The 26521-nt window shown below is 40.8% G+C and overlaps 1 protein-coding gene and 1 pseudogene across 3 annotated transcripts in view; both read right to left on the reverse strand.

The window, feature by feature from the left end:
- Positions 1–85: 85 nt before the first annotated feature.
- mbf1 (multiprotein bridging factor 1) overlaps positions 86–26521 on the reverse strand; it is a 45679-nt gene continuing 19243 nt past the window's right edge. Inside the window, exons 2-7 of one of the 3 annotated variants that reach the window (XM_067123282.1) lie at positions 24321–24595; positions 18388–18439; positions 17529–17689; positions 7489–7582; positions 7328–7390; positions 86–710 (exon numbers count right to left, since the gene is read on the reverse strand). In XM_067123282.1, the coding sequence (XP_066979383.1) occupies positions 7329–7390; positions 7489–7582; positions 17529–17689; positions 18388–18439; positions 24321–24398 (447 nt within the window). In that variant the 5' untranslated portion in view covers positions 24399–24595 and the 3' untranslated portion in view covers positions 86–710; position 7328. Of the gene's footprint in view, positions 711–7327; positions 7391–7488; positions 7583–17528; positions 17690–18387; positions 18440–24320; positions 24865–26521 lie in introns of those variants that run through there. The other 2 variants (XM_067123280.1, XM_067123281.1) reach the window with 2 other exon arrangements.
- LOC136850279 (5S ribosomal RNA) lies at positions 13267–13382 on the reverse strand (annotated as a pseudogene).

Raw genomic sequence — 26521 nt, forward strand, 5'->3', positions numbered from 1 at the left:
ACATGTAACATATACATCACACAACTGGGTTGCTGTTAATATTATTAAAATTTAAATTCTTGAAAAAGGTAAAGGAAACAAATAGTAACTACTTTAACGGTAATCCTTATTATTCAGCATATTACCATAGAAAATTGAAAAAAGTTAACATTTTATGCAGAGTATCAAACAAAGTCCAACCAATAATAATGCAATGCCACTAACACGTTGCCAATAAAAGGTAAAGGCTGCTTTGTCAGTGCAAAACTTGGCTTGAACTATATGCTGCATAGAAAGACTTGGTATGGTAAACAGAAATAAGACAACTAAAAACGTACTCCAGGAAAACAGTAGCATACAAGATGAAAGCAAATAATGCATGTGTGAAACATTTTCCCAAACATAACACGCACAAGACAATGCTGTATTACACAAATTGACATTTGTTGTCTACCTTGGTTCTTTTCATTTAACAACCTTCTCCTTTGCTAATTTATAAGGGGGAAATTGACTTGAACTCTACAAGACAAAACTCAAAAAGGATGTCTGGTATACAGTTTGAATGTTAAATCAATGTTTTTCGTAAACAATAATTCTCTAATGGTGGAACATAACCCGATTATTTTCATGGCCTTCCGATATTGTAGTGGCAGTAAAATGGACCACTGCCTACTTCTTCTTCCCCCGAGGAGCCAACGGCAAACCTTTTTCTTTACCACGCAGTCGTAGTCCTGGAATAAAATTCGCTTTAACAGCACTTTGCAAACTGACTAGTAATACAGTAAGCATGAAATGAAAGATGTTAAAGAAAATCTGAAAATCTAAGTAATTTTGTATTTTTCGTAGTATACAAATACATCCTTTAATATATGAATATTCCTCAGCAAAAGCTGTAATTGGTCAAACATGGTGGTTAACTGGAAGTAAAAAAGAAAATGAAATTACTTTGAGAATTAAAATTTGTGATTTGTTCCTACATGAATACAAACCATCACTTTTTTTTTTTAGTGTAGGACTCACGTTGAACCTCCACCTGGTGGTAATGCAGTCACAACAGTCAGCTGAGAGACCTGACTCCTGCAACCTCCATTACAAATGTAGCCAGGGGATGTAGGAATGATAAGGCACCAAGCCAAAGTGAGATGTGTTTGGCCTCGGAAAAATATTGGAGAATTAAGTGTTGCCCTACAGAAAGGGGAGCATAACCAAGAAGTTGGCTAAAATCTGGGCCAATCATAAATTATTAACTTTAGATGATACCTTACCACAAACACTCACTAACCCTATTAAAAGAACAGTAATCTTATAAGCCAAAGCTCTAAGACAGGGTACCAATTGTGAAGTATTTCCATACCATATTCTATTCAGCATGTACTTGACCTGGCCGCTACCTTATGAAAATAGAAAGAAGAGGGAGATGGAGCCATCTACTAACTCATTCCACCTCCAGCTGCACGTCATATGAAACATTGGGCACGGTGCTTTATATCCTAAAGAAGACTGAAGAAAACACAACTGGTTGAGCAACCAACAAAAGTCCAAAGGTGGTCTGGCATCACCAGACACCTGCCCACATCACCTGTGAGACCATCGAGTTCTCGGAATGGCTAGGGCCAGGCCAAAACCTATGGGTTCTTAAACTACTGCTTTTACTGGAAAATATTTGTCCTCACGGGACAAACTGTATTTTTACTTAATCATTTAATGAACCCAGAGAAAAGGATGTTCTTGAACAAGCATCTTCCTTGTGCCTGCTGGTACTACAAAGGGACACACAACACTGGGCTAACAGGCTGGATTCTCAGATAATGCTGCAGGGGTTGCATTAGGCACAAAAGCATCTCATCCTGCTTGCCATTAAAGAATTCTCAAGTGGGAGGGAACCAAAAAAATATTTTCACATCTCTTCTCAGAAACAAGGTTTCTGAGCTTTCACCACAAACTTGCAAACAAGATTGAGAGGAATCCCCATCCCTCCAAGGGCTGACAAAGAGGTTGTGCAACTCTTCCGCAAGTTATGAAGAGGCTAAGGCAGCAGAACAAGTCTTAAAGGTGAGATCTTGATCCCAGGCCTCTCCCAAAGGCCCTACAACGTTCAAGTTAGGCTGTGGAGGATGCAAGTTATGGCTCACTCTGGAGACCAAAGTCTACAGATATGCAAAAACTGTTTAAAGCTATGAGCATAGGCAACTCTACTAAGGAAGAGAGGTCCATGCCCTTCAGTCAGAAGATCTGGCACTAGGCAGAGCAATGGGCCTCACTGCAGGAAGAACATCATGTCTGGATGAAAAGGGACAAGTCCACAGAGGGACAAGTTAAGTCCACAACCTACTGCAAAATAGTTCCTCCTGGAGAGGAATCAGTTGGAACATGTAAGTTGAGGCTACCTCAAAATGTGAGGCTAACAGAGAAGTGGGCCAAAGGAAATCTCTGTAGTCCAGGAGTAATAAGTTGAGAAGCTGAAGAAATTTATAAGCTGAAACTTTCAGGGAATGTTCAGAAAACTGTCAGGAAAAACATACTGAAAGTCCTCAAGAATCCACCTTGGGGCTTTTGAGAAATTTAAGATGGCATCCAAGATGGCCACCGGCTTGAGATTTTCTCATATTTCAGGCTTAAAACACCATAAAAATGCAAATAACGAGTCAAAATACATGTTTTTTTGGGGCAGGGAATTCAATTTCAGTAACATCTTAAAGGTTTAATGAAATCCTTATTCAGTTATAACTTTGAGCAATTTTCACCATATCTGTGGTAAAACTATTGAAACCTTAAGAGTAAAATTAGAATATTCATGGACTGTATGAAATACGATAACAAAAAACAATTAATGACAAAACAAATTCAAATGTTAAAAAACTTGTGAAACATATTTACAACATGACACATGCCTGCCCTCAGTCATCATCCTCATCATCCATGACACTCCACAGCATGAAACATATTTACAACATGACACATGCCCGCCCTCAGTCATCATCCTCATCATCCATGACACTCCACAGCCACCTGCTCTGCAGCACCAAGAGATCTTGTTGAGCAGTGTCTGGAGCAGTGGGATAGTCAGTGTCAACCGGTGTGTCAGGATGTCCTCCAGTTTCCATCCCCATGCTGTTAGCTGCACGGGCCTCCCCATCCATTCTTGAACAGTGAGATATGTTCTGAAGAAATGTTGCTTAGCTGCAGCACTGAGCATCTCTATGAGAAGCTCCTTCATGTGGTTATTTGCCAGAAATGCTGCCTGAGCAGTAGTGGTGTGCATGTTCTGGTCAAATAGGATGTCACTAGATGTTGACTTCTTTGCCCTGCACATTGCTCTGCTGCTTTGGTGGCCATGGTTCTGTAGCCATCAAACACAGTAGTAGTGCCAGCCCCATAGTGCCTCAGGATGTAGTCAATGTAGCACTGACACACACCTCCACAGGTACCTCCATACGCTGATGGCTGTGGCCAGACTACTAACTGCAACAGATGGTCTCCATCTATGACAAACTGGCAATTGCTTGGAATACTGGGTTGTACAGGGGCAAATGACTTGAGGAGAGTACCTAGGGCACTCTTGGTTTGTTTCCACTTGGCACCATCATGAAACAGGGATGGAGTTTGAGGAGTCAGCTCATATGACATGAAGTGCTCCATGTCAGAACTTGTCTTGAGGACACACGTGATCCTGTTGAAAAGAGAGTGGGATTCACCTCTGTGTTTTGCCCCCTGACGTTGATACTGTTCTTATCTCCCACAGTCTTGACTTTGTCACTGCGATGCGGGGAGATCTCTGTGAACTGTTTCCTCAGGCGGCATAACTGTAGCAATGAGTTCATCTGCTGCAAGTACAGTCTAGCAGACTTGGCATGTGGAAGATGACCTGCTGCATGGAAATATGGGATCATCTCATGCACACAGTGAAGATGAAGCTTCCAGTTGCCTGTCCTCTCAGCTCTGATGAAGCTGAGCATGAGCAACACCTGATGGATGTACTGCACCCATAACTTCCCTGTTCTGCTGTGTGTGGCAGTTCTTGGCCCCAGTGCCTGGGCTTTTGCCCTGAATATCATACATCCACCACATGCACCACAGAACCTTTGGCATACACTTATTCCCACAGGTCTTCTCACCCATTCTGTCACAATCTGCCCGATGCTGCCTAAGTAGGACATCAGCAGATGAAAGCCACCAAGTTCCACCACCACTTTGTTCATAAGCCATCAAGTCGCACCACCACTTTGTCCAATTCTCTGGAGGCAGCTACAATTTCAGAAGCCTTTTGATACAGAGGCTATCAAATGTTACTGGGCAGATCTTGAGGTTGTGCTTGTTACTTTTAAGTCTATGCAAACACAGTGCAATGTAGATAGTGCTGGGGTTGCTTGGTTCCAGATTGATGAATGGAAGAGTCTCATTTCTGGAGGTTTGGAACTCATCACTCTTCAGAACAGTTTTCATGAAGCTACTCCAAGGCAGACATGGTGTCAAGTTCAACATGTACCCGAGATATGGGGAAAATTGCTCACAGCTATGTATAACTGAGTAAGGATTTCATTAAATCTTTATGTATAACTGAGTAAGGATTTCATTAAATCTTTAAGATATTACTGAAATTAAATTCCCTGCCCCAAAAAACATGTATTTTGACTCATTACTTGCATTTTCACAATGTTTTAAGCCTGAAATATGAGAAAATCTCAAGCCGGCGTCCAAGATTGGACGCCATCTTGAGTTTCTCAAAAGCCCCAAGGTGGAATCTTGGGGACTTTTAGCATGTTTTTTTTTCTGACACTTTTCTGGACATTTCCTCAAAGTTTTGGCTTGTTATAAATTTGTTAGGGTTTTACTCAAATCTGACTTAATACTCTTGGGCTACTGGGTGCCTTGGCCAGAAGAGTTAGCATATCACAGAAACTCCCACTAAGAGGTCCTGCTGTCAAGCCAACAAGCAGGGCCCTCCTTAATTTCCTGGTTCATGGGTACATGCTGGGAAGGTCACTGAAGTGGGAGTTGGTGGAGGCACCCATGCAACATGAGATTCTCCAAGAACAGCTTGCCAAAGCCAAGCTGGTTGTTTCTATTGCAACAGGAACAGTGCTATCGCTTCCTTGAGCTTGCTGCTACTGTATCTATAAGCATGCCCAGGCATCTACCTGCTGTTTGGGTGTGAGCTCCAAATTCTCCAAATTTATCACATTTGGTTAGAAAGTGGTCTTTGTTAAAGAGCAACTGCATCTCTGAGGATGCCAGAACTAACCAATCATCTAGAAAAGGCAACCAATGTAACCCATGCAAGTGGGTCCCACCTCACCTCCTTACCTCAAATTAATCACTTTGTTACCTAGTTGCAATGACCAATTTCAGCTTGTGGGGATTTGTATTCCCATAGGAACAAAAAAGAATTAGAGTGAAGTGTACCAACAGCAATACAACATAGACCTAAACTAGTACACAACAACAAGAATATACTATAGACCATTCAACACTGACATCAACTGCCACTGGAGGTAACAAACGTGGTTATTGGAATAAGGGTAAGCTAGTTAAGTAGAAAGGCAAGAGCTACTTGCCAGCTTAATTAAAAATTTGTACAAATTTATCATTTTCCTATGAATGCAAACCCTGTGGGCAATATATTTCCATTAATAAAGACGAATCCTTTGCACCAGCCCTGCGAGAGCTACACATATTAACTCAGTGGTCTGGTTAAACTACCTAATAATATATATAATAATGGACTTTTCAAAGGTAAGTATACTAGGTAAAACATAGGTTGACTATGTTGAATCTGTTATTTGTACAAATTTAATTGATTCTGAGGTGCATCAAGGCATATAAAAAATTTCCAAACACAAAAGTTCAAGACTTGAGACTGAATGGACATTAATGGTAAACGTACGCCAAAAATTTTGGCCAAAAACCTGATTATCTCTAAAAGTTGATTCAAATTATAGCTTAACTCACCTCTTTTCCTGAAAAATTGTGTGATCTGTCACAACAATGTGTAGCAGTGAGCACTTAGCCAGATGTGGAAAAAAAAAAAAAAACTCAGAGCAATCCTGTAACCCCCATCCACATTTAAGACGTTTGGAAGAGGTGTAACATCATATTGGTCTAAATACAAGAGAGAGGATGCCCTCACTCCTATATAAATATGACCACCAGACTTCTCATCTACAGGGAGGAGCAAAACTTATTTACTAAACTATACATCAAGGAACCAAGAGTGCCCCTTGACCAATGTTAAAGATGAACCATGTTAGCCCTGTACATCCACAATACTAACACTTGGTGAATACTAAAGAGATTCCTTCCCTACCCTCTATACCAAATTAGTTGCTGCTATGTCACACACACATACTGCAAACTCCTATACCCTCTAAGCAGGATACCACCCACTTAAACAGGTACATGCAGCACATCACCATGGTTGCCATAATTGCAGTTGTCATAAAACACAAGGATTGCTAAATAAATATTAACCACAAAATAAAAATACCACCTCTTTTCCCAACTACAATTCCTTTTCTTCTTTGCAACAACAACCACTTCCCAGGTCATTTGTCAGCATAAGATGGGCATGTGAAACTATGCCATAATGATAATAATACAAATTATGAGAATGCTTTCCCCAGTGAATGCTGGAAATTTAATGTATCAACCATTCCAAGAAATCAAAAAGATAAAAAGAAAGAAATATTGCAGACAAATCAACAATCATCTAAAAATAAAAACTTTTTTAACATGGTATACTCTATCATATGGCACATCAACATGTCATTGCAATCAGAAAGGGTCATGATATGTTTTCAAGACTCAGCACATATGCTCCAATTACTAAAGAAAGCAGAGAATATCAGGAAGAGTATAAAATGTAAGCGAGAAAGGATTACAAAATTAACAGTCAAGGAAATATAACTGCATGCAGACCTGGACTTACAACCAGGTAGCAGTTTAAGCTTGACCAGAGATCTCATCCTTCCCTGCCATATTCACTTACTATACCTTGTCAGCTCTCTTCATTAACAATGAATCAGGAAAACACTATAGTAAAATCAGGGAGAGTGACAGACAACATGCAAAAAATCTGGCACTTGTGATATTTAACATATCTATTCTCTTCCATCACAACGACCACTTACAAGGTTATAAATTGGATATTACAATCTCTTGTAAAACATGGGGCTTGTTTTCTGTGTAAAAACTAGTTTTTCTTAAAACGATTCTTGTTTCTTTGCATACGAAACCAATGTGCACAGTTACCACCTTTCCAGCCTACAGCCTGGACTATATATATAACAAAAGAAAAACAACTTTTGGAAGCTTAAAATTACATTCCAAGCTACCTGAGATTTACCCTTACCTCAGCATCCATTACTTGCACCCACAAAGTAATCTAGACTAACTATGAATGTTCCACTTCTTCCTAGTGAGAGATAACATATATAAGGATTTAAGCAAGCTGAAATTCATTATACAATACTGAAAAAATCTTTTGAGGGTTATGTTGCCATAATTACTTACCAATGGCTCGTTCAATTTTACCAAGGACATTCTGATTTGGGACTGCCTTTCCTTGTTCATATTCTTGAATCACTTGTGGCTTTTCATTTATATACTGGAAGAAAAGTTACCATAACGTAAGAGCAAAACATAAATTTAGTGCCTTAGAGAACAGAAAAGCATAACATGACACAAAATTAATAGAATCCTAAAAAAGTTTCAAGATTCTCTTGCATGATCAAATTCAAATTTGTCCTACGCAAGTTTTAACCTTTAGTGAAGCACAAGACAAAATGAATGTGGCTCAACAAATTTTTGTTCTAGGGTCAGGCATCCATTAAAACTTCAACTAATCTACCGATTTAACTATGCTGAATTTCAACTAATCTATCAATTTAAACTATGCTACCTTCAATTAAAAATAACTATTACAATACGTCTGGTTAAATGTGAAACTGTTCAGAACAAAGTATAAAAAAAGTCTAACCAAGTCACTGAGTCATATTTGTATGTGCGCTCTTCGTGGGTTAGCAATGCAGTTGAGGGCAAGATATAATACAAAGAGCACTAATATCTCCAAGTGTGCAATAAGAAAATAGCCACAGCTCGTTCAAGAGATGGTTAGTTAATACTAGGCTGTCTTTTAGAAATTTAAGTTTACAAAAAGAATACAAAATGCTGATCTCAGAAAAATTTCAACTCTGCAATAAGTACTCAGGTCTGTGACAAAAATTACATGATATTTGGAAATTATATTGTAAATCATCCTCTACTTTTATGTTAAGCACAAAAATAATACTGTCAGCTGACCACTATCTAAAAGCATTTTGTATCCTAAAAATAATTATAGTAAGTACCTATGTAAGGCAGTTTATGTAAGCAATCTCCTACAGATATACTCGAGATAATGTGGCATGGAAGAAACTGTTCTCAATATACCTGAACTTGCAAGAATTTGTTATTTTTCAATCAAAACACTATGCAGGTAAATTAAATTAACTGGAGTTTTGCTTGAAAACTTAGGTTTGAATCATTTACAATTTATACCCAACCTAAGGTCTATGCTATGCCGACAATTCATGATTAACAGACCCTCAACCCTTTAAGCATCTGTTCAAAGTGTGCCACAACACTAAAATATGAGGGAACATCAAGATATTAAATTTGTATTATGTACAATCAAGGAAATATGTTCTGATAGTGCTCTCCAGCAGTTCTTGTGCACCATTATATAAAATACTCCTTGGAAATAGAAAGAAAAAAAAATTTCCTCTAATAATATTACCAATCAGACAAATTTAATTCTAAACAAAAGAATAAGACAATTTAATAAAGATGCAGTTAATAAAAATTTCAAAACAAACCACTAAAACAATGAAAAATCAAGTAAGGGATAACAAATTTTTTGCTTCAAAACATTCATAGTAATTATTTCCTTTGTATACTTCTAATTAAAGATAGTTATTAATTCATATTCCAAATATTTTTCATATGCAAGCTAAAAAGCAGAGATAAAAATCCGTAAATATACTTTTCAGTGTATGACATCACACTTGGGTGGGAAAATAAAAATTTGTCAGTCACTGATAAAATGGCTAACATACAAACATATGCCCTTCTATCTTCTATCATTGACCGGTAACATGCACAAGGCCAGTAGTTCAGGAATTACAAAGCCAGTGGTTCAGGAATTAAGACTGTATAACAGCTTTGGGTCAGAGAGTTTGGCAGCCTTGATGTACTACTGTTCAGCATGATCAACAGATCATTGCGGCTGCTTGCAGAAACCCCTTGACAATGCCACAACATTTATGACAGAATGTCTTCTCCAAGTTAAGGCTACAACAATCCACCAATTACGAGGCCAATATATGTCATACTACTGCAAGAAACCACTGTTGACTGAGCACTATCTAAATAGGTTGGGATTTGCTTTTCTGAACTATTATTATTCAGAAGGTAAACCATATATTCATATGGAACAAGCCCACAGGAGCCACTGACTTGAAAATGATATTTTAATGATAAAATAAAGTTTGTTCATACTTACCTGGCAGATATATATATGGCTGTATTAAAAGTCCGACAGAATTCCAAAGCTTCATGGCACACGCAGTGGGCAGGTGGTTAATACCCATTCCCGCGCTGGGGCGGTATCAGAGCTCATTTACATTTTCTATTATTCAAGTTTTCTAGTGCACTGTCTGAGGGGAGGAGGGTGGGCACTATGATTATACTCTGTCTGCCAGGTAGTATGAACAAACTTTATTTTATCATTAAATATCATTTGTTCATGCAACTTACCTGTCAGATATATATATAGCTGGATCCCACCATTGGAGGTGGGAAAGAAGACAGAATAGGATTTAGAAACAAATATATGTAGGCGATTGGCCTTGGTTCCTGCAGTAGCATAGCTGACTTCGTGATTACAGTCACGAAGCCTGCTTCTGCTTTACTACAGTCTCCAGCAAGGTAGTGACCTATATAGCTGGTGAGTTCTAGATGATCTGTCCACGGGGGCATGACCACAAAGGGACTAGATCATAAGACCAACACAGCTTCGACATGCCCTCTCCTGGTCCTGGGAGTCCGACAGAGGTCAGGCCTATGTTAGCATAGCTGACTTCGTGATTACTGTCACCCAAGCCTGCTTCTGCTTTACTAGAGTCTCCAGCAAGGTAGTGACCTATATAGCTGGTGAGTTCTAGATGATCTGTCCATGGGGGCGTGACCACAATGGGACTAGATCATAAGGCCATACTGTGAGGGCAAAAAGGAGCAACGACCAACCACCTGACCTAGAGCGTCAACAGGTCCTGCGAAGGGACACCAGATCGGGGAAGCCTCCGTAACCCTCTTGCGGCTTTCGACATGCCCTCTCCCTGGTCCTGGGAGTCCGACAGAGGTCCAGGCCTAGGCGTTATGGGACGGATCTGACGTAAAAAAACAAAATCAAGATTAAAATATACTTCCTAACCTCTAAAGGATAGGATGAGTATCGCTCCCCTGCCCGCAACACTGTGTCTGCAGAAGCGACAACAGGTCCTGCCGAAGGGACGCCAGATCGGTGGGAAGCCCCGTAACCCTCCTGTGGCTTTCGACTTGCCTCTCCCTGGTCCTGGGAGTCCGACAGAGGTCCAGGCCTAGAAGTGTTATGGGGCCGATCTGGAGTGCGGAAACGTATGGTCCTAGCGAATAGCAGTCTTCGTATGTCGTCTTCACGTCCCGCAAGTAATGTGAAGTTAACACCAATTCGCCAGAAGGTGGTACCCAGAAGATCGCAAAGGGACATGTTCTTCTGGAAAGCCACCGAGGTTGCAATGGCTCTAACCGTGAGCCTTAACTTCAAAAAGACTCAAGTCACTGTCTTGAACATTCCGGAAAGTGCGTCTAAAATGGTGCTTCTAAAAAAAGCATGCCAGTGCATTCTTAGAAAGAGCAAACCGGCCTCTTGACAGAGCACCACAGACTGTCCGAAGGACCTCGACTTTCCCAAGTCTTCTGCAAATAAAATTTGAGAGCCCTGACAGGACACATGACTCTTTCTGGTTCATGTCCGAGAATTTCGTCATACCCTTAATCTCGAAGGTCCTGGGCCAAGGGTAGACGGGTTCTCGTTTTAGTAAGAACATACGGCTTAGAGAACATACTGCATTATGGCCTCTAAAACCTACATGATTATTGATAGCCTGAAGTTCACTAACTCTCTTCGCCGAGGCAGAGCAGTTAGGAAAAAACCTTCCTTGTCACATTCTTGAGGCCGAAGAAAGAGGCTCGAAGGTATTTGACATAAAAAATTTAGGGCGACATCCAGGTTCCAGGGGCGTCCTGGAATGAGGTACCTTGACAGTCTCAAAGGATCTCAAGAGATCGTGAAGATCCTTGTTGTCGGCTGATAGTCTGAATGCAGTTAGACTCAGAGCGGGGAAGTTTTGAGGTACCTTTTGAAATGGGGCTGCCTGAGCAGATCTACCAAGGGACGTCCCCATAACCTCCACAGCTCCTGACATACTTCCTCGTGAAGGGTCCACTCGGTCGGTAGAAGCTGCCGCTGTCGACCCGAGAAGGTCCGCGGATATTCTCCACTCCTGCAAGAACCTCGCAAGGATCGTGATCCCCGCGCATGGGCCCAAAGCAGGATCTCCTTCGCCAGGGCGAACAGGGACCGGGGAACGCAGTTCCTCCTGTTTCTTGAGGAATGCCAGGGCTGTGGGGTTGTCTGAATTTACTTGTACGACTCGGCCTGACACTTGGCTCCCCCGAAGGATTGAAGGGCCAGCAGGATCGCCCTAATTCCTTGAGATTGATGTGCCAGGACACCTGTTACCCTCTCCAGGTGCCTGACACTTTCTCCCCTCCTAGTATTGCTCCCCCATCCCTCCCTGGGAGCGTAGGGGAAAACAACACCAGGTCGGGGCTCTGAAGGCATAGAGAAACCCCTTCCGCCAACCTCGAGGGTCGAGCCACTACCTCAGGTGAATCTTGAAAACGGAGAGATCTTCAGGGTCTCCTCTAGATTCTCCTTGTCTATTCAGTTTTCCGCCAGGAAAAACTGGAGCTGCCTGAGAGAAGTCTTCCCAGGGAAACAAACTTCTCCAGAGAGGAAATGGTCCCCAGCAAACTCGTCCATTCCCTCACCGAGCATATTTCCTTCCTTAGGAAGGATGAGACTTTCTAAGCATTGCTACTGGACGTTCCTGGGATGGAAAAGCTTGAAAAGCCACTGAATCCATCTGAATCCCCAGATGAGCGATGGACTGCGCCGGGATCAGATGGGACTTTTCTTCGTTCACTAGAAATCCTAGGACTTTGTCAACTCTAAATTCGCATTCAGGTCCTCCAGACACCTTGACTGTGAAGAGGCTCGGATGAGCCAATCGGCCAGGTAAAGCGCAGAGACGAATACCCGCCAAGTGAAGCCATCTCGCCACATTTCTCATGATAAACGTGAAGATCATGGGAGCTGTGCTTAGCCGAAGCAAAGAGCTCTGCATTGAAACACTCGTCCCCCTAGTACAAACCTCAAATACTTCCCTCGACTGGGGATGTATGGGAACGTGAAAGTAAAGCGTCCTGTAAGTCCCAGAGCGACCATCGAATCTCCTGGTCTTAATGCTCCTAAAACAGACTGGGACGTCTCCATCGTGAACTTCTCCTTCACCATGAAGCGGTTCAGTCTACTGACATCAAGGACTGGACTCAATCCTCCCGACTGCTTCGGAACTAGGAACAGTCGGTTGTAGAATCCTGGGGAGTCCAGCTCCAGGACTTGCTCCACAGCTCTGGCTCGAGCATTTGCTCTAATAGCTCGAAAAGGATCTGTTGCTTCTCTTGAAGGAATGAGGACGACAGATCCCTGGGCGACGTGCACAGAAGTGGTGAGTCGAGAAAGGGGATCTTGTATCCTCTCTCGATAACTTCAAGGGACATGTCTGCCCCTCTTACTCTCCAGGCTCTCGCAAACGAAAGAAGCCTGGCTCCTACAGGTGTCTGGAGGCGCTGCAAATCACTTCCTGCCCCAAGGTTTAGGCGGGGCTCCGCCCTGAAAAGACCTCTACCTCGGGAGAAGATCTAGAGGAAGAAGCTCCTCCACGAAAGGGCTTCTACTTCCTGGAGGTCTGACCCGACAACGACATCAAAGGACTGCGGGCGTCTTGACGAGTGGGCCAAGAGGTCTTGAGTGGCCTCCTTCAAGCTGGAGGAGAGATCCTTGAACAAGGACTGGGAAGAGATGGCTCAAACGGGAGAACAGCAAAGCCCTCTGCTGACGGAGAAACTGACTTTGCAAAAGTATGACGCCAAAGGCATCTGGTGTTCCCAGGCGGTCACCCATCCAAGTACTGACCAGACCCAACGTTGTTTAACTCTCGCTGATCGCACGAAGCGGTGCTCAACGTGGTATGGCCGTTGGCTGAAGTAGGGCCATAGGCTGTAAAGTTACAGTACAAGGCCTCTTCTTCAAGAGGCCTGTACAAAAGAGGGAAGCCAGTTCCTCTGAGCCATCCTGACTGCCTTGTCCATGCAGTTCAACACGCTGGACAGCTCCCCCAGGCAGATCAGTCGGGACTCCCTAATCCTGACGTCTAGAGCCCCAAACACCAGTCCAGGAAATTGAAGACCTCCATGGTTCGAAACAGTCCTTTCAAATGGTGATCCGTCTCCGACATAGTCCAGGACACTTTGGCAGCCGACAGGAGGGACCTTTGGCGTCGACCAAGCTAGCGAAGTCTCCCTGGGACAACGAAGGAACTCTTGAGCCGACGTCCTCCCGGTCTCTTACCACATACCTGCCTTGCCGCTCAGCTTGGACGGAGGCAGGGCAAAGAAATCTTGCCTTGGGTCTTCCTTCCTCCATCCAAGTGTTAACCTTCTTGAAGGCCTTCTTCGTCGCCAGAGACGAAAGTCATCTTGACAAACCCCGGCGCTCTCCTCGTCTAGGACAAAGCAAACTGTGTGGAGGAGGAGAGAGTGGCCGAGGGTTTGAAACTTGTCGCCAAACAAGTCCTTAAGAAAGGCCGGCTAACACCTGGTAGTCCGTGAGACGCGAGGAAGGGGGAAGCTGCTCAGGACTGCAGGCTCCGACTCACAAGAGACTTCTCCCTCTTCAATGGGAGAAACGAAGGCCTTGTGGTCCAACACGCAGATGGGATCTCGCTTCCCGCAGACTTTGATTGCTCTGAAGCTTCACCCGAGCAACCAAAGAGGCGTCCTCGAGAGTCCATCTGGCGCTCCTGCACGGCAGCAGCGGAGGCCTGGCGAGCAGCTACAGAAGCGCCCAGGATAGCTGCTTGCGGAGCGTCACGATGGCGGTCAGCTGGCGCCCTGCGGCAGCGCGAGAAGCGCCCTGACGAGCAGCAGCAGAAGCGCCCAGGATAGCTGCTTTGCGAGCGTCACGCTGGTGGTCCAGCGGCGCCCTGAAGAGCAGCTACAGAAGCGCCCAGGATAGCTGCTGCGGAGCGTCACGATGGCGGTCCGGCGGCGTCCTGCATGGCAGCAGAGGAGCGCCCTGGCGGAAGCTACAGAAGCGTCCAGGATAGCTGCTTGCGGAACGTCACGATGGCGGTCCAGCCGGCGCCCTGCACGGCAGCGCAGAGAGAGCGTCCTGAAGAGCAGCTACAGAAGCGTCCAGGATAGCTGCTGCTGGGGCGTCACGCTGCAGCAGAGCGTCACGATGGCGATCTAGCGGCGGTGAACACGACTGGGAGGCGAAGCATGCTTGACAGAAAGGCCCCCAGTCAATATATTGTGAAATAGGCTACCTACTTGGGAAGTCTCAACTCCGCTTAGCCTACGAAAGTACTAGAATTTGGCTCGCCTCGTACGTTGGGCAGGTAGATTTAAATCAGTCTCGGCGAGATAAAACCTATTCTCGTCGTTTTAACTAAAATTATGGTAGGTTATCTCCTCACCCCTGACTAAAACTAATGTTTGATACCCGACCTGAGTAAATTATGGCATCAGCTAGCGTTTACGTGCTACTTTGAACTTCATGGCGTTTGTTTACTTTTACTAGAGCAGCCATTTGCCTGCGTGGCGTCACTCGTCGCTGCTCTCGGTAGACTATCTCCAAAAAACAAACCTTACATTTCCTTTAATAACTCCATAAGTGTTTGATTTTGTTTTGCCTTCTCTTCCTCGATTCTGAAAGCTTTGTGGACATATCCTCTTCGAAAATCACATATACAGTCCGTTTTCAGCGTGCCACTTTGACTGACCCAGCGTTACTCTTTGTATATTGACTACCGCTCAATCTATGCACCTTCGCAATAGATAATATTTGTTAGCCATCTTCCAGATGCAAAAGGAGCACTATTAGTGCGAGAATGAAATCCTGAACTAATAAGTGCTTGGGGTGGGAGGCAAAGTAATGATCATTTATCAACAAACCTGCCCCTACACCTCATGCATGTAAAAGTGAGGATCTACGAAACTTTGGTGGCCTCTTAAACTCATTCACACAACATACTCTGAAGCTAGCATAACTAGATCAGACATCATCAAGAGCAATCAAAAGCAAATTCCACAAAGCGTATGCCAATCCACAATCAAGACAAAACCAAAGTCAAATAGAATATACTTAAGTGGGAAATAACAAGTTCTGAGAAATCCAAAAGGAGGTACTGAAAACAGTTGTTGACAGTACCGTGACAGAAGAAAATCTGAATAGAAAATGGGAATGGTTCCTGATACCCGCCTCCAGCGGCAGGAATGAGTATTAACCACTGGCCCACTACGTGTGCAGTGAGTTTTTGGAATTCTGTGGGACTTGGAGAATACAGCTATATATATATCTGACAGGTAAAGTTGCATGAACAAATTCAAGCTTCCAAAGAATGTGATGTTCATTACAAAGAAGTAACAGAAGGTAATGGGAAATACAGAAAGAAAAAATCTCTTACAAAAAAAGTAACAATAAATTAACAAGTTAATATATGAATCACTAAAAATGTACATGAATTATTAAAATACAAGAATTGTATTAGGGTAGTAATAAGCACGGTAAAATTTTTTGCTGGTATCATAAAAATATAAGGTAAGTTCAATTTCATTACAGAGGAATAGTTAATAAATAAACCTCAAAATTAAGTTTACTAAAAGCAGAAACTGAAAATGAAAATATTTGGTAACAGCAGTCAAGTAAATGGTTAAGAAAATTAGCTTTGCATAGCGACCCCTTTGAAACCTTTAAAGCACTTGCATTAACGCTGTGATGTATTACAGAAACTTAATATAGCAGAGCACTTGCATTAACACTGTGGTGTAACTACAGAAGCTTAATAGATCAGTTTAAAAATTTATCAAACAACATACATATTTCAGACTTTGCAGTCAGTTTTGCATATGCTATGGGCCTACTTGCATATAGGCTAATACAAGTAGCCTATCACTGAACTACAAAACTGTTGGTGGTAAAGGACAGTGTAAACAAGGTTTAAGGATTCTGTATGCAGTCAACGCTGTTCATCTAAAAACACATGACAACTATTAACAATCTTCCATGAATTTACCATACAAAGCTTTTCAATGACTAGAAACATATTGATGTCCTTCCAGGTGTAACTAAAAAACATCAAACCTGTGAAAAAGAGCAGCTGAATAACTGCAGCTCTTTGGGGATGGATGACTGATAGCAGTCTTGGGGAGCTAACTGAAACACATGAACAATTAAAAAGTTTCCAGTAAGCTGGCAAAGGACAGATCTTCAATCCATAATACCTAAATAGTGTCAAGATGGTCTAAAGAACACCCATATTTTACCAGGATTGAATGGCGAGCAGAATCTCCTGATCTGAACCCAACTGAAAATCTCTGGGGCTACATGATTCACATATAGTATAGTAGTCAAATCCAAACTAAAGAAACCTTGACCAAGCATGCAATTCTAAATGGGAATCTCTTTAGCTTGAATGCTAAGATAATGTTATGTGCAAAAAAACACTTGTGGGTTCTATAACAAGGTGGTTGGGTACAGTAACAAGAGGGATTTGTTTACAAAACAGAGATAAAATGTACACTAACTGATGTGATTTGTAAAAATATTTTTTTCCCTCTTAGAAACCTAATCTTCATTCAATTTTAATTCTGTTTACATTAAAACCTTGAAATTATTTACTCCAAGTGATTTAAAAAAAAAAAAACAAATTGGCCTTCATAAGTAGGTATTCTCCAATATTCATTACAGTAGTACCAAAACTCTTGTTTGAAGAATATCACTGACATCCAATATATTCCAAAGGGTTTTAAGGAAATATAAAGTTTTCAGGAAAAATAAAGTTCTTGTTATAAGATTTACTTTTCCTTTTAATTTAGTGACCTATTCACTTAAATCTGGAAGGCATATGATTTGTTTGTCAAGCCAGAAATACAGAGAAATATGGAAAACAAATCTGATTATAATCCTGATCACTAATGTGTAGCTGCAAAGGTTATCAACTTCATGAGTTGCATGTTAGTGCTACATTCACTGTATATCAAGTACTTGTCTGAGAGATTCTAAGAATATTATCAGAACTTACTTCCATGATTAAACAGTACCAAAACTAATATTTTGTACTCACTGTTGCAAGATCTTTTTGTGTCCAATTTTTGGCCTGACGACCCTGCTGAATAAGCCTCCCAACATCGACTGTAATGCGTTCATGCTTCAATTCTTCAGTCTCCCGATCAAGTTTTGCTGTATTCATTGATGTTCCATGCTGTTTATTGGTAGCTGCGCCATCTGCAAGAGCATCAAAGATATTTAATAATACTGAAGTGGAAAAGTAACTAGCATAGAAACCATTGTCATTACACATAACAGCTTATTTTGTACTTTTAATTGATGGCTAGCCATGGTATGGGATTGAAGATTATAGGCATTTTCTACAAACAAGAGTCAAAGGAATTTGATTCTGTAGTCTTGTTAGAGTACTTTACAATGATATGGTAATAATAACCAAAGAGGAGCACACACAAAACATGCAATTGACCAAATAGTTCTTTAAATGAAAATCCAAGACAACTACAGAGATGAAAATTGCTGCTGCAGCTGTCAGATTCCACTTTTGTGTAGAGTACACATAGCTTTCACTAAAGACATGAGAAAAACTTCCAACTTTTCTTAAGTAAAAGTCATATTCAAGTTATACACTATCAATTTTACATCAGCAGTGAGCCCTGCTCTAATTCATCACTTCCAAAATGTATAATTTTCATGTAAATTTTACATTACTGAATGCACACTTTTGAAAAATTATAAAAATACTGGTAATTATATGTAACAGAGGGACATTTTTTAACTAAAGAAAATTAAGCAAATCAAATTATGCATGAATTAAAAACACAAAAGCTGTACACTGTGTAAGGCATAATTATTTGGAAATACTGTGCTAGGAGTCCATTCTAGAAAACTTTGGGGAGGGCAACAATTTAACTTACACTTTGTTGTGGTTTCAACAACTGCTCCCTGTCTCCTAGCCTGATTCACAGCCTGCAATTAAGAACAACCTCTTCAGAAACAGAAATTCTCAGTACTATACATTTCCACACAGAATCAACCTCAAAAAGCCAATAACATCAATAAACAAAATAAATTTACAAAGCAGAATTAGAAAATATGCACCCTTTCATCACAAAACATTAAAGAATTTAAAGTTACAGCAATAGCAACTGGTTTAAAACTTTTTGCACATATATATAATCATTTAAACAATTTGCATGAAACCACCTCAATTTGGTAAAGGATAATGTGTGCCTGTGGTAAGTATATCAGCAACACTTTACTAAATAAGTCTACTTCCCACAGCACTCCAGTTTTTCTGGACATCATCACCATAAGCTTCTGAAAATACTATTTTCAAGATTGGGCAAGAGGCACTGACTGAACCACACACCGGTATGGGCATCTACTCAGTACTACAGATGGGGGGACCCAGGTACAGTCTGAGTTAGGCACGAGCAGTGTAAGGGGGTGTAAGGGGGTTAGTGAGAGATGTGCTCATAAGGACAGTTCCAACCACAAACTCCCAAAGACAATGGAAAGCCTTCTGCTAACCAGAAAGATCAATCTCACTAGACAAGTACCTTGGATCGTATCAGTCCAGACTGTGCAGTCAAGGCAATGTCTGAGCATACAAAATGCACAAACCTTAAGCCTGTTCAGAATGAGCTGTGTTGGACATGAGTAGTGTGTAAATATCACTGAGGGATATTTGTCCTTAGGATGGTAAAACAACACCTCGAATTATAATTCTTGAATGAGGTATCTGCCGGCAATGTACATCTGTTAAGCTCATAGTTGTGGAACTGTAGTTTGTGATGGGCACCTACCAATCAGAATAGGACGAATAGAGCATGCAAGCATGCACCATGTTACCCAGAATACCGTACTGCAAAGTGCTGTAACAGACCAGCAGGCTGACTGATAACTGCAAGGAGACTGTTTCCGTGACAAAACATCAGGAAAATGAAGTCTTTCACAACAGACAAAAATGCAGGGACATACAGAGCATACAGGCACAGAAGGTGGACAGCATGCTGACCATAGTAGTAGATGTGATCCTGTCCAGAATAAGGTAGTGACCATGAAAACTGAACCGGTAAGCAGTACTGAGGAGACTCAGGACCACAACCAAAAAAAATTCCAAAGAATCTGAACGATTAACTTTTCCTCCGGTGACGCTAAGAATATCACCATGGTAGAGTGCTAGTAGCTTAACAGTGGACTGATCAATAATATGATATCCATCACAACGAAAGACCTTCATGAGGAGGAGATGTAGGTGGAGACACGAGATCTTGACTAGACTAACTTGGTCCCCAAGGAAAGCAAGACCAGTGGTCCTCCTACATGAAATGGAACACACGACAGAAATCCTGAAGAACCAGCACGAAGAGAGGCTTCTGACCATCTCTGTCTTAATAACACAAAGGCCATGATGGACAGAAGGCAAGGCCTCAAAGACAGAAGGAAGGGAGAACGATGAAAACCATGTTTTCTTCACTGACTTTGCTGTCCCTGAAGGCCCAAGGACAACAGGTGAAGCAGCCTCAGGGTTCCTCCGAAGCAGCAACCCAATGTAAGGGGCTCTTGGCCATTATCAAAATGCCTCTTAAAGCTGAATTCCAGGTTTGCCATACGGGCGACTTGATAAGCCACCCAAAACCTGCAGACTGGAATCTTTGGTTGTTGCAGGGACTTGGACAACCAGGATGAAAGAAATCACATACAGAGCTCAATTCCACAATCACCGTCTTGGAAGTCAGACAAAGATCCGATGTACCTGGCACTGGCTGGTACATGGTGATATTTGGAAAACACTTTGGTACTCCAGAAAATTAAGAGGACAACCAGACATGCTCATCATCCAGAGGAGGATGATGAGCAAGAGGGGGTATATGAAGCATGGTATATGTCAGCACCTCCACCAAGACCATCATCCTGTCAGCCTTCAAGGATAAAGAATAATAATAATTCTCAAAACCAACTTGTGCTTTAAGACCACAGCAGCAACAGAAACAACTTGACACAACAATGACCACATAAAATTTAATATATATATACCCACTGTCCATTATTTATTGCTTCATATTTACTTATGTGCTGTAGGTGTTCATTCTTTGTTACCAGTTAGCTAAGTAGCCTAATAAGATAATGTGTTGCAAGACAAACGAACTATATTTCTAGGTTCTCATGTGGCTTGCCCAAAAAATTAGTTTTATATGAGAAATCAAAAAGTAAAGTTGGACAGCCAGGTGAGTAAAAACAAAAGAGAATGAATGAAAAATAAAAGGCAGACAGCACTGAAACTAGGGCCAAAGGGACACGAAGCAATCAGTCTCTAGTATCATTTAAAAAGTGACACACAAGGCACTTATGGTAGCCCATATGAGGGGAGAGAGAGAAAAAAATCCTATGTCAAAGTTCACATTAGGTTGGTGAATACAAGGAAGAAATCCATGTAACTGAATAAAAATTTATTAATCTAACAACATTACTCAATCTGCAATACATTAGCCTACACTAGAGGGGTAGGTGTTACTACTGTAAAGACGAGACACTGTTAACAAAATCTTTACAATATTTTCATCAGTATAAAGGTTATTAAAATACTGTAGTAATTAGGCTAGAGAGTAGGTATTACTATAAAGGTACGATACTGGTCAAAATGTCTTTATATTGTCAAATTTATAAATTGTTACTGATATAAAAGTCCACTTCACCAAGGATAAAAAAACATGTACTAAGGTAAGCTGAAGAAAACCTTCCAATAGTCTCATTCTACCTTAATTTCCAAAGACTGTAATGCTAACTTTCACAACTTAGAAGTCCCTAAACTTAACAGATGGCCTGAGGGTCTGCCTTTCTGGTAAGTAACAAAAGTTCATTCAAGTAACAAAAAACCCATGCTATTGCCTGCACCTGAATATTATCTAGATGCCTGACAGCGTAAAGCAATTCCACAATTCCTAACACACACTAACCTGTACTTTACACTTAATATTCAATTTAAGAGATTCATCTAAAAATGTATCACACCTAAAATGGTAGCATAACAAAAAATAATCATAATACTTTAGCAGATAAGTACAGAATACCGCTAAGTTGAGGTCCTTTAAGTTTTGGTGTCACTTAAAAAAAATGGTCTTTGGAATCTAACCAGATAGGCCAAATTTATATAATTAGGATGCTTGCTTCATTTTGACATGAAGTAAACTCTAATAAACATGAAAATTTTAAATTCAGGACCTGAGTCATTCATTTTGAAAACAAAAGAACAAAAATTAATCGTACAGCAAGATGGGTATTGTACATCATACACTGCACACAATTTTATGAGTGATTTAAATACCTCTAAAAACAATGGGATGGTTAGTCTGTACTTGAGAAATTTTTGCATAAGAGGCTTAAGAGTTATGAGGGACTGAACATGACCGTTCCATCACTATAACTCATCTCGTTTAGTCCTGGATTCCATATGGTATTTTACCCAGTAAAACTAAAGACTACTACCACAGCCTAGTTCCCACCAGTCACCAAGTGGAATATTCACCACCTCATGCTTAAGTCTTTTGCTTACGTTTATTTTTATCACATCTTTTATATTTTTACCTTCATCCCCAAGTGACTGGTGCTAAACACATTCCCCATTTTTCATGTAAACTGGTAGTAACAAAACCAGACGGGCACAGTAATAGTCTTCAGTTTTACTCTTTGCCCTATCCTTAGGTCTATACCTACCAATTTGGGAGTGACTAAAGTGGGAAAACTGTTTTTGCATGCCTCTGGCAACAGATTTGGTCAACAGCCAAACTTCTCATCAGCCAAATTGATTGGATGAATTTTGATGTCAAGGTCCACCCAAATCCAAAAGCAATGGCCTCATATCCCCTTCCAGTGTCTATAAAATATTACTGGTCTTGGCTTGCACACTGAAATCCTTAATTTAGGCTGGTGGCAAATTTTCACATATACATCACAGTTGTATTCTGGAGTTCAAAATATTTTTTTCCTAAATTTTAGTGAGCATTTTGAAGTTTTTTGTTATTCATTTTGGTCGCATTTTAGTATTGTTAAGATACTGGAACCCCTTGTATCCTACATCAGGGGGGACCACAGAGAAATTTTGGTTTTTTGTAGGGGAAAAAACACAAGTGAGGTACAAGGAGGTACTAAAACCTAACCTAACTTAGGGTGCCAAGTCCTTTCCTGAAACTCTCCACCTAACCTAACCTGACTCTGTAAATTACAATACATAAAAATTCCAACCTAATTTAACCTAGGACATTGCAACCTAATCCAACCTAGGACACCAAGTTCCTACCTGGCTGAGAGGTACAATGAACCTTATTGTAAGGTAAAAACCTACACAAAAATCATGGAGATTGCCCCTACCCAAAATCCCCTGGTTTCCCAATTCTGGCCCCCTATAATTGCAGAGTATGAATCGGGTCCAGTATCTCAAACTACCAATGTTACTGAAATGTCAGGAACGTTAAAAACAAACATTAAACACACACTAAAAAGCTTCTGAACGAAATTTCACAATACAGCCTAAATAATGTAGGGAACAAGATTTGCATGTCTGCGTCAAAGGAGCCATACTTAGAACCGCAGTGGCATTTTCAAGCACAACCAGAATTCCAAAATTCCTCCCAACTGATGAAACCTATGATAACAGAACCAAATGGGTTTCAGCATTGTCCACATGGGCCTACCCATATTTCCTGTTAATATATAAAACTTAGAAATCAGTGTGCTGGTTAGTATTACCTAAAGAGTATGAGAAAATAAAAAGACTGATCAGGAGCCCATTCCTATATGAGCCAAAACAAAAATAGCTTGGAAAAAGCCTGAAAGGGAACATTAGGCCTATTCATCATAAGACAAATATCTCGGTAGGCCTAAGCAAAGAGCTAATTTACCATAGCTTAGCATTTTTTGCTATCTGGCACACTAAGGAGACTTAAGTATACATGAATAAACTCTAATAAACTATCAGCAGATGGTGCTAAAGCCCAGTCCTGGTCATTTCGGCAGTAAGTCACTTTAGGCTGTAACATCCAAAACAAAGTAAGACGTTATTTACCATTATGTTTATGGTATTTACCATTACTATTTCATGTTTTACTTACATCCCCAAGGGGCTGGTACTAAACACAGCGCCCATTTTGCACGTAAACGTGCTTGTGGCCTAAATGACTTATAGCCGAAACTACCCGAATGCCTAAAAGCCTATCAGCAGATGGTGCTAAAGTAAAAATAAAAAGACTAGGCCTATGCCCTGAATTGACATGGCATATTGGAATCAGGCCTAAATCAGCATGTGCAAAATTCAGGCTGAACAGAATCCTAAGCAAAGTAACAAAAAGGACTGTGGTCAAAGTCTTCCTCGTTTACAGCTTATGCTACACGTTGGAATGTGCACCCATGGCTAGGCCTAGTCACGTAAACCTGGCGGCTTAGTTCATGTTCATTCTCTTAGGCCTATACTGTATAGAACGCTAATCTTTGAACAGACTAAGTTAGGATATGTATCGACCTTTAGCCAATTTTGTTTGGCGATCAGGAAAGCTCAACGTAATTCGACGCATGACATGACATTCCGAGCCTGGCCTACGGAGTGGCAGCAGCAGCCTACGGCACCTAATACATTTACAGCCTCGTTTTACCAATGCTTTCATCAGATGTCACATCCAAATAATCTACCTCGCCATGCATGAACGTCAGAAGACATAAATTTCCTCCATTGATTAATTGAGCGCATAACGTCCTACGTTTACAAACGAAATCTTGTAAACATTAGTAATTCAACGTTGCCAATGCGAGTGGCGTGACCCTATAGGCCTATTAAGATGTCCGCCGCCCTCACCTGTTCACTCTTGAGTTGCGAGGCCTTCTGTGGCTTTTTGCGAAGTACTGTCACGGTGTCCCAGTCGCTGTCAGCCATGGTTATAGTTTAAATTTGCAGGAGAGTCGCTTCGTCGCTTTCCCAATGGTGGTTATCTGCAGCACTTGTCGCTGTACGGATGGCAGCTCCTCCTTTGTGGTGCTCGTCTCAACGTGAGGCAATTATTGATGGGAAGTTTTCTTATTTCCTGTCCCCCGTCTCCCTCTGATAATAGACTCACCACTAACTCTCAAAACCTGGTGCAATATAAGAAATTTTAACTGTTTCCAGATGCTACGAGTAAATAATGAGTTGCAAGGAATGGTGCAAGCAGGTCAAATCGAAGTCGGGGGTTTTTCTTATTTCCCATCTGTCGCCTCTATCTAATAATAAATTTGCCATAAACTCTAAAAACCTGGCATAATATATGTAACTTTTGTTGTTTCCAGAGAATTTGAGTATATATTAAGTTGCAATGAATGGTGCAAGCAAATCGCCATCGACTACTAGAATATTCGTGCCAAAGGATTTGAAATAAACAATAGATCGATACGTCCACATTCGTATTGCGAAACTATTTGTCACTGATGGAAGTTTATTTGAGATAAGGTTGCCTGTACTATATTTCCCTATATTAGCAGACTCGAAACTTCAAATTCAGCAGCTACGAATGCTTAATACCACCAGAGACAATTCAATGCAACAAAAATATGGCGAAACTATGTTATTAGGGGGATTTCTTCTAATAAAATGCTCCATGTCTAACTCATTTGTACCTTACCATTACAGAGGTACTGAAAATAAGCTTTATTGTTTCCATTCAAAGTTAGGTGCGGAGTGTGGTACGTGACCCACAAGAGGTAAAAATTATATCTCCTTAACACTGTCAGTATACTAATCGCAAACTGTAAGTAGCTTCATAAAATGATAAAAAAAACTTATGAAATTCATTTCAATGAAGGTATATTCCCTTCTACATAATTTTCAAATCAATAATGCTTGTGTTAACACCATAAATTGCACATAATCGTTCCTAGTTTATGTTACTCACTTACCATTTAAAAACAATAATAATAATCTACACACTTCCTCAAACCACAATAAACAACAAAAATTGCTCATTTGGTTGTGGTAAATTGCGCATCAACCTTTAATATTATGACCAATATATTTTGCGGAAAGTTACTCCTGTTTAACTGAAATCCTGTTTTCTTATTAATAATAATTTACTCTCGTTTTCGTACAGCTATCACCGTTTTCTTTGCTTCTCTTACCACCAGTCATACTGATTTTTACACGTCGATCAAACACGAAACGAAAGAGTAATTTTTCTTGATTTAAAAATATGTATGCAAAATTATATTTTTTGACAAAAATAACTTTTTCATTATACTGGGACGAATAAGTATTTGGTCTCCGACTTTCTATAAAGGGGTTATGAAAACATTACGTTCCATTCGACTGTCATATAAACATATTGGTAAGTATGCATACGTAAAGCTATATAATCTATAAATTGCATACAAAAGTATTCATTCGGTTATAGCAACCTTAAAAAAGGAGTCTGTTTCTCTCTTATAATGGCAATGAGGATGTTAACAAAAACACTGTATATAAAAGTGGTATAAAAAGAAGTTCGTGACCAAGAGACTGAATAAACATTGACTTAGCAACATCACTGGAATGTTGCATCAGCCGAAAGGGCTTTTTTTTTGTCCAGTCTCAGAGAGAGAAAACTGACTGACTGAATGATTTATGGCAACTACAACTGACGTCGTCAAAATATCTAGGTTACTAATGCAGAGAGAGAGAGAGAGAGAGAGAGAGAGAGAGAGAGACAGGCTCAAGGTCTAAAAAGATCTGAAAACTGACAGGATTCGAGAGTAAGTTAAAGCCGCATCTAATCCAAAAACAATTATAACACTGAAGAGATAGTTATTCAAGACAACTTTAAACTGTAACTTCCAATGAAAGGGGTCCCCCACACCCCTCATGGCCCAAATAAATGACGATAAGAGGACCTACAAAAAATAAGAAATAAATTTAATTAAATTTCATACGTTTGTGCTCCTAAAGGTAAAAAAAAATAATAATCGTCCTCTTTTTAATCAATTGTCACAGTGGGAACTTGCAAGAGACAGACCTGGTGTTTGTTCACCTTATCAAATCTCTCTCTCCCTCTC

This window comes from Macrobrachium rosenbergii, chromosome 21, assembly GCF_040412425.1.
Source record: "Macrobrachium rosenbergii isolate ZJJX-2024 chromosome 21, ASM4041242v1, whole genome shotgun sequence".
Taxonomy (NCBI): Eukaryota; Metazoa; Arthropoda; class Malacostraca; order Decapoda; family Palaemonidae; genus Macrobrachium; species Macrobrachium rosenbergii.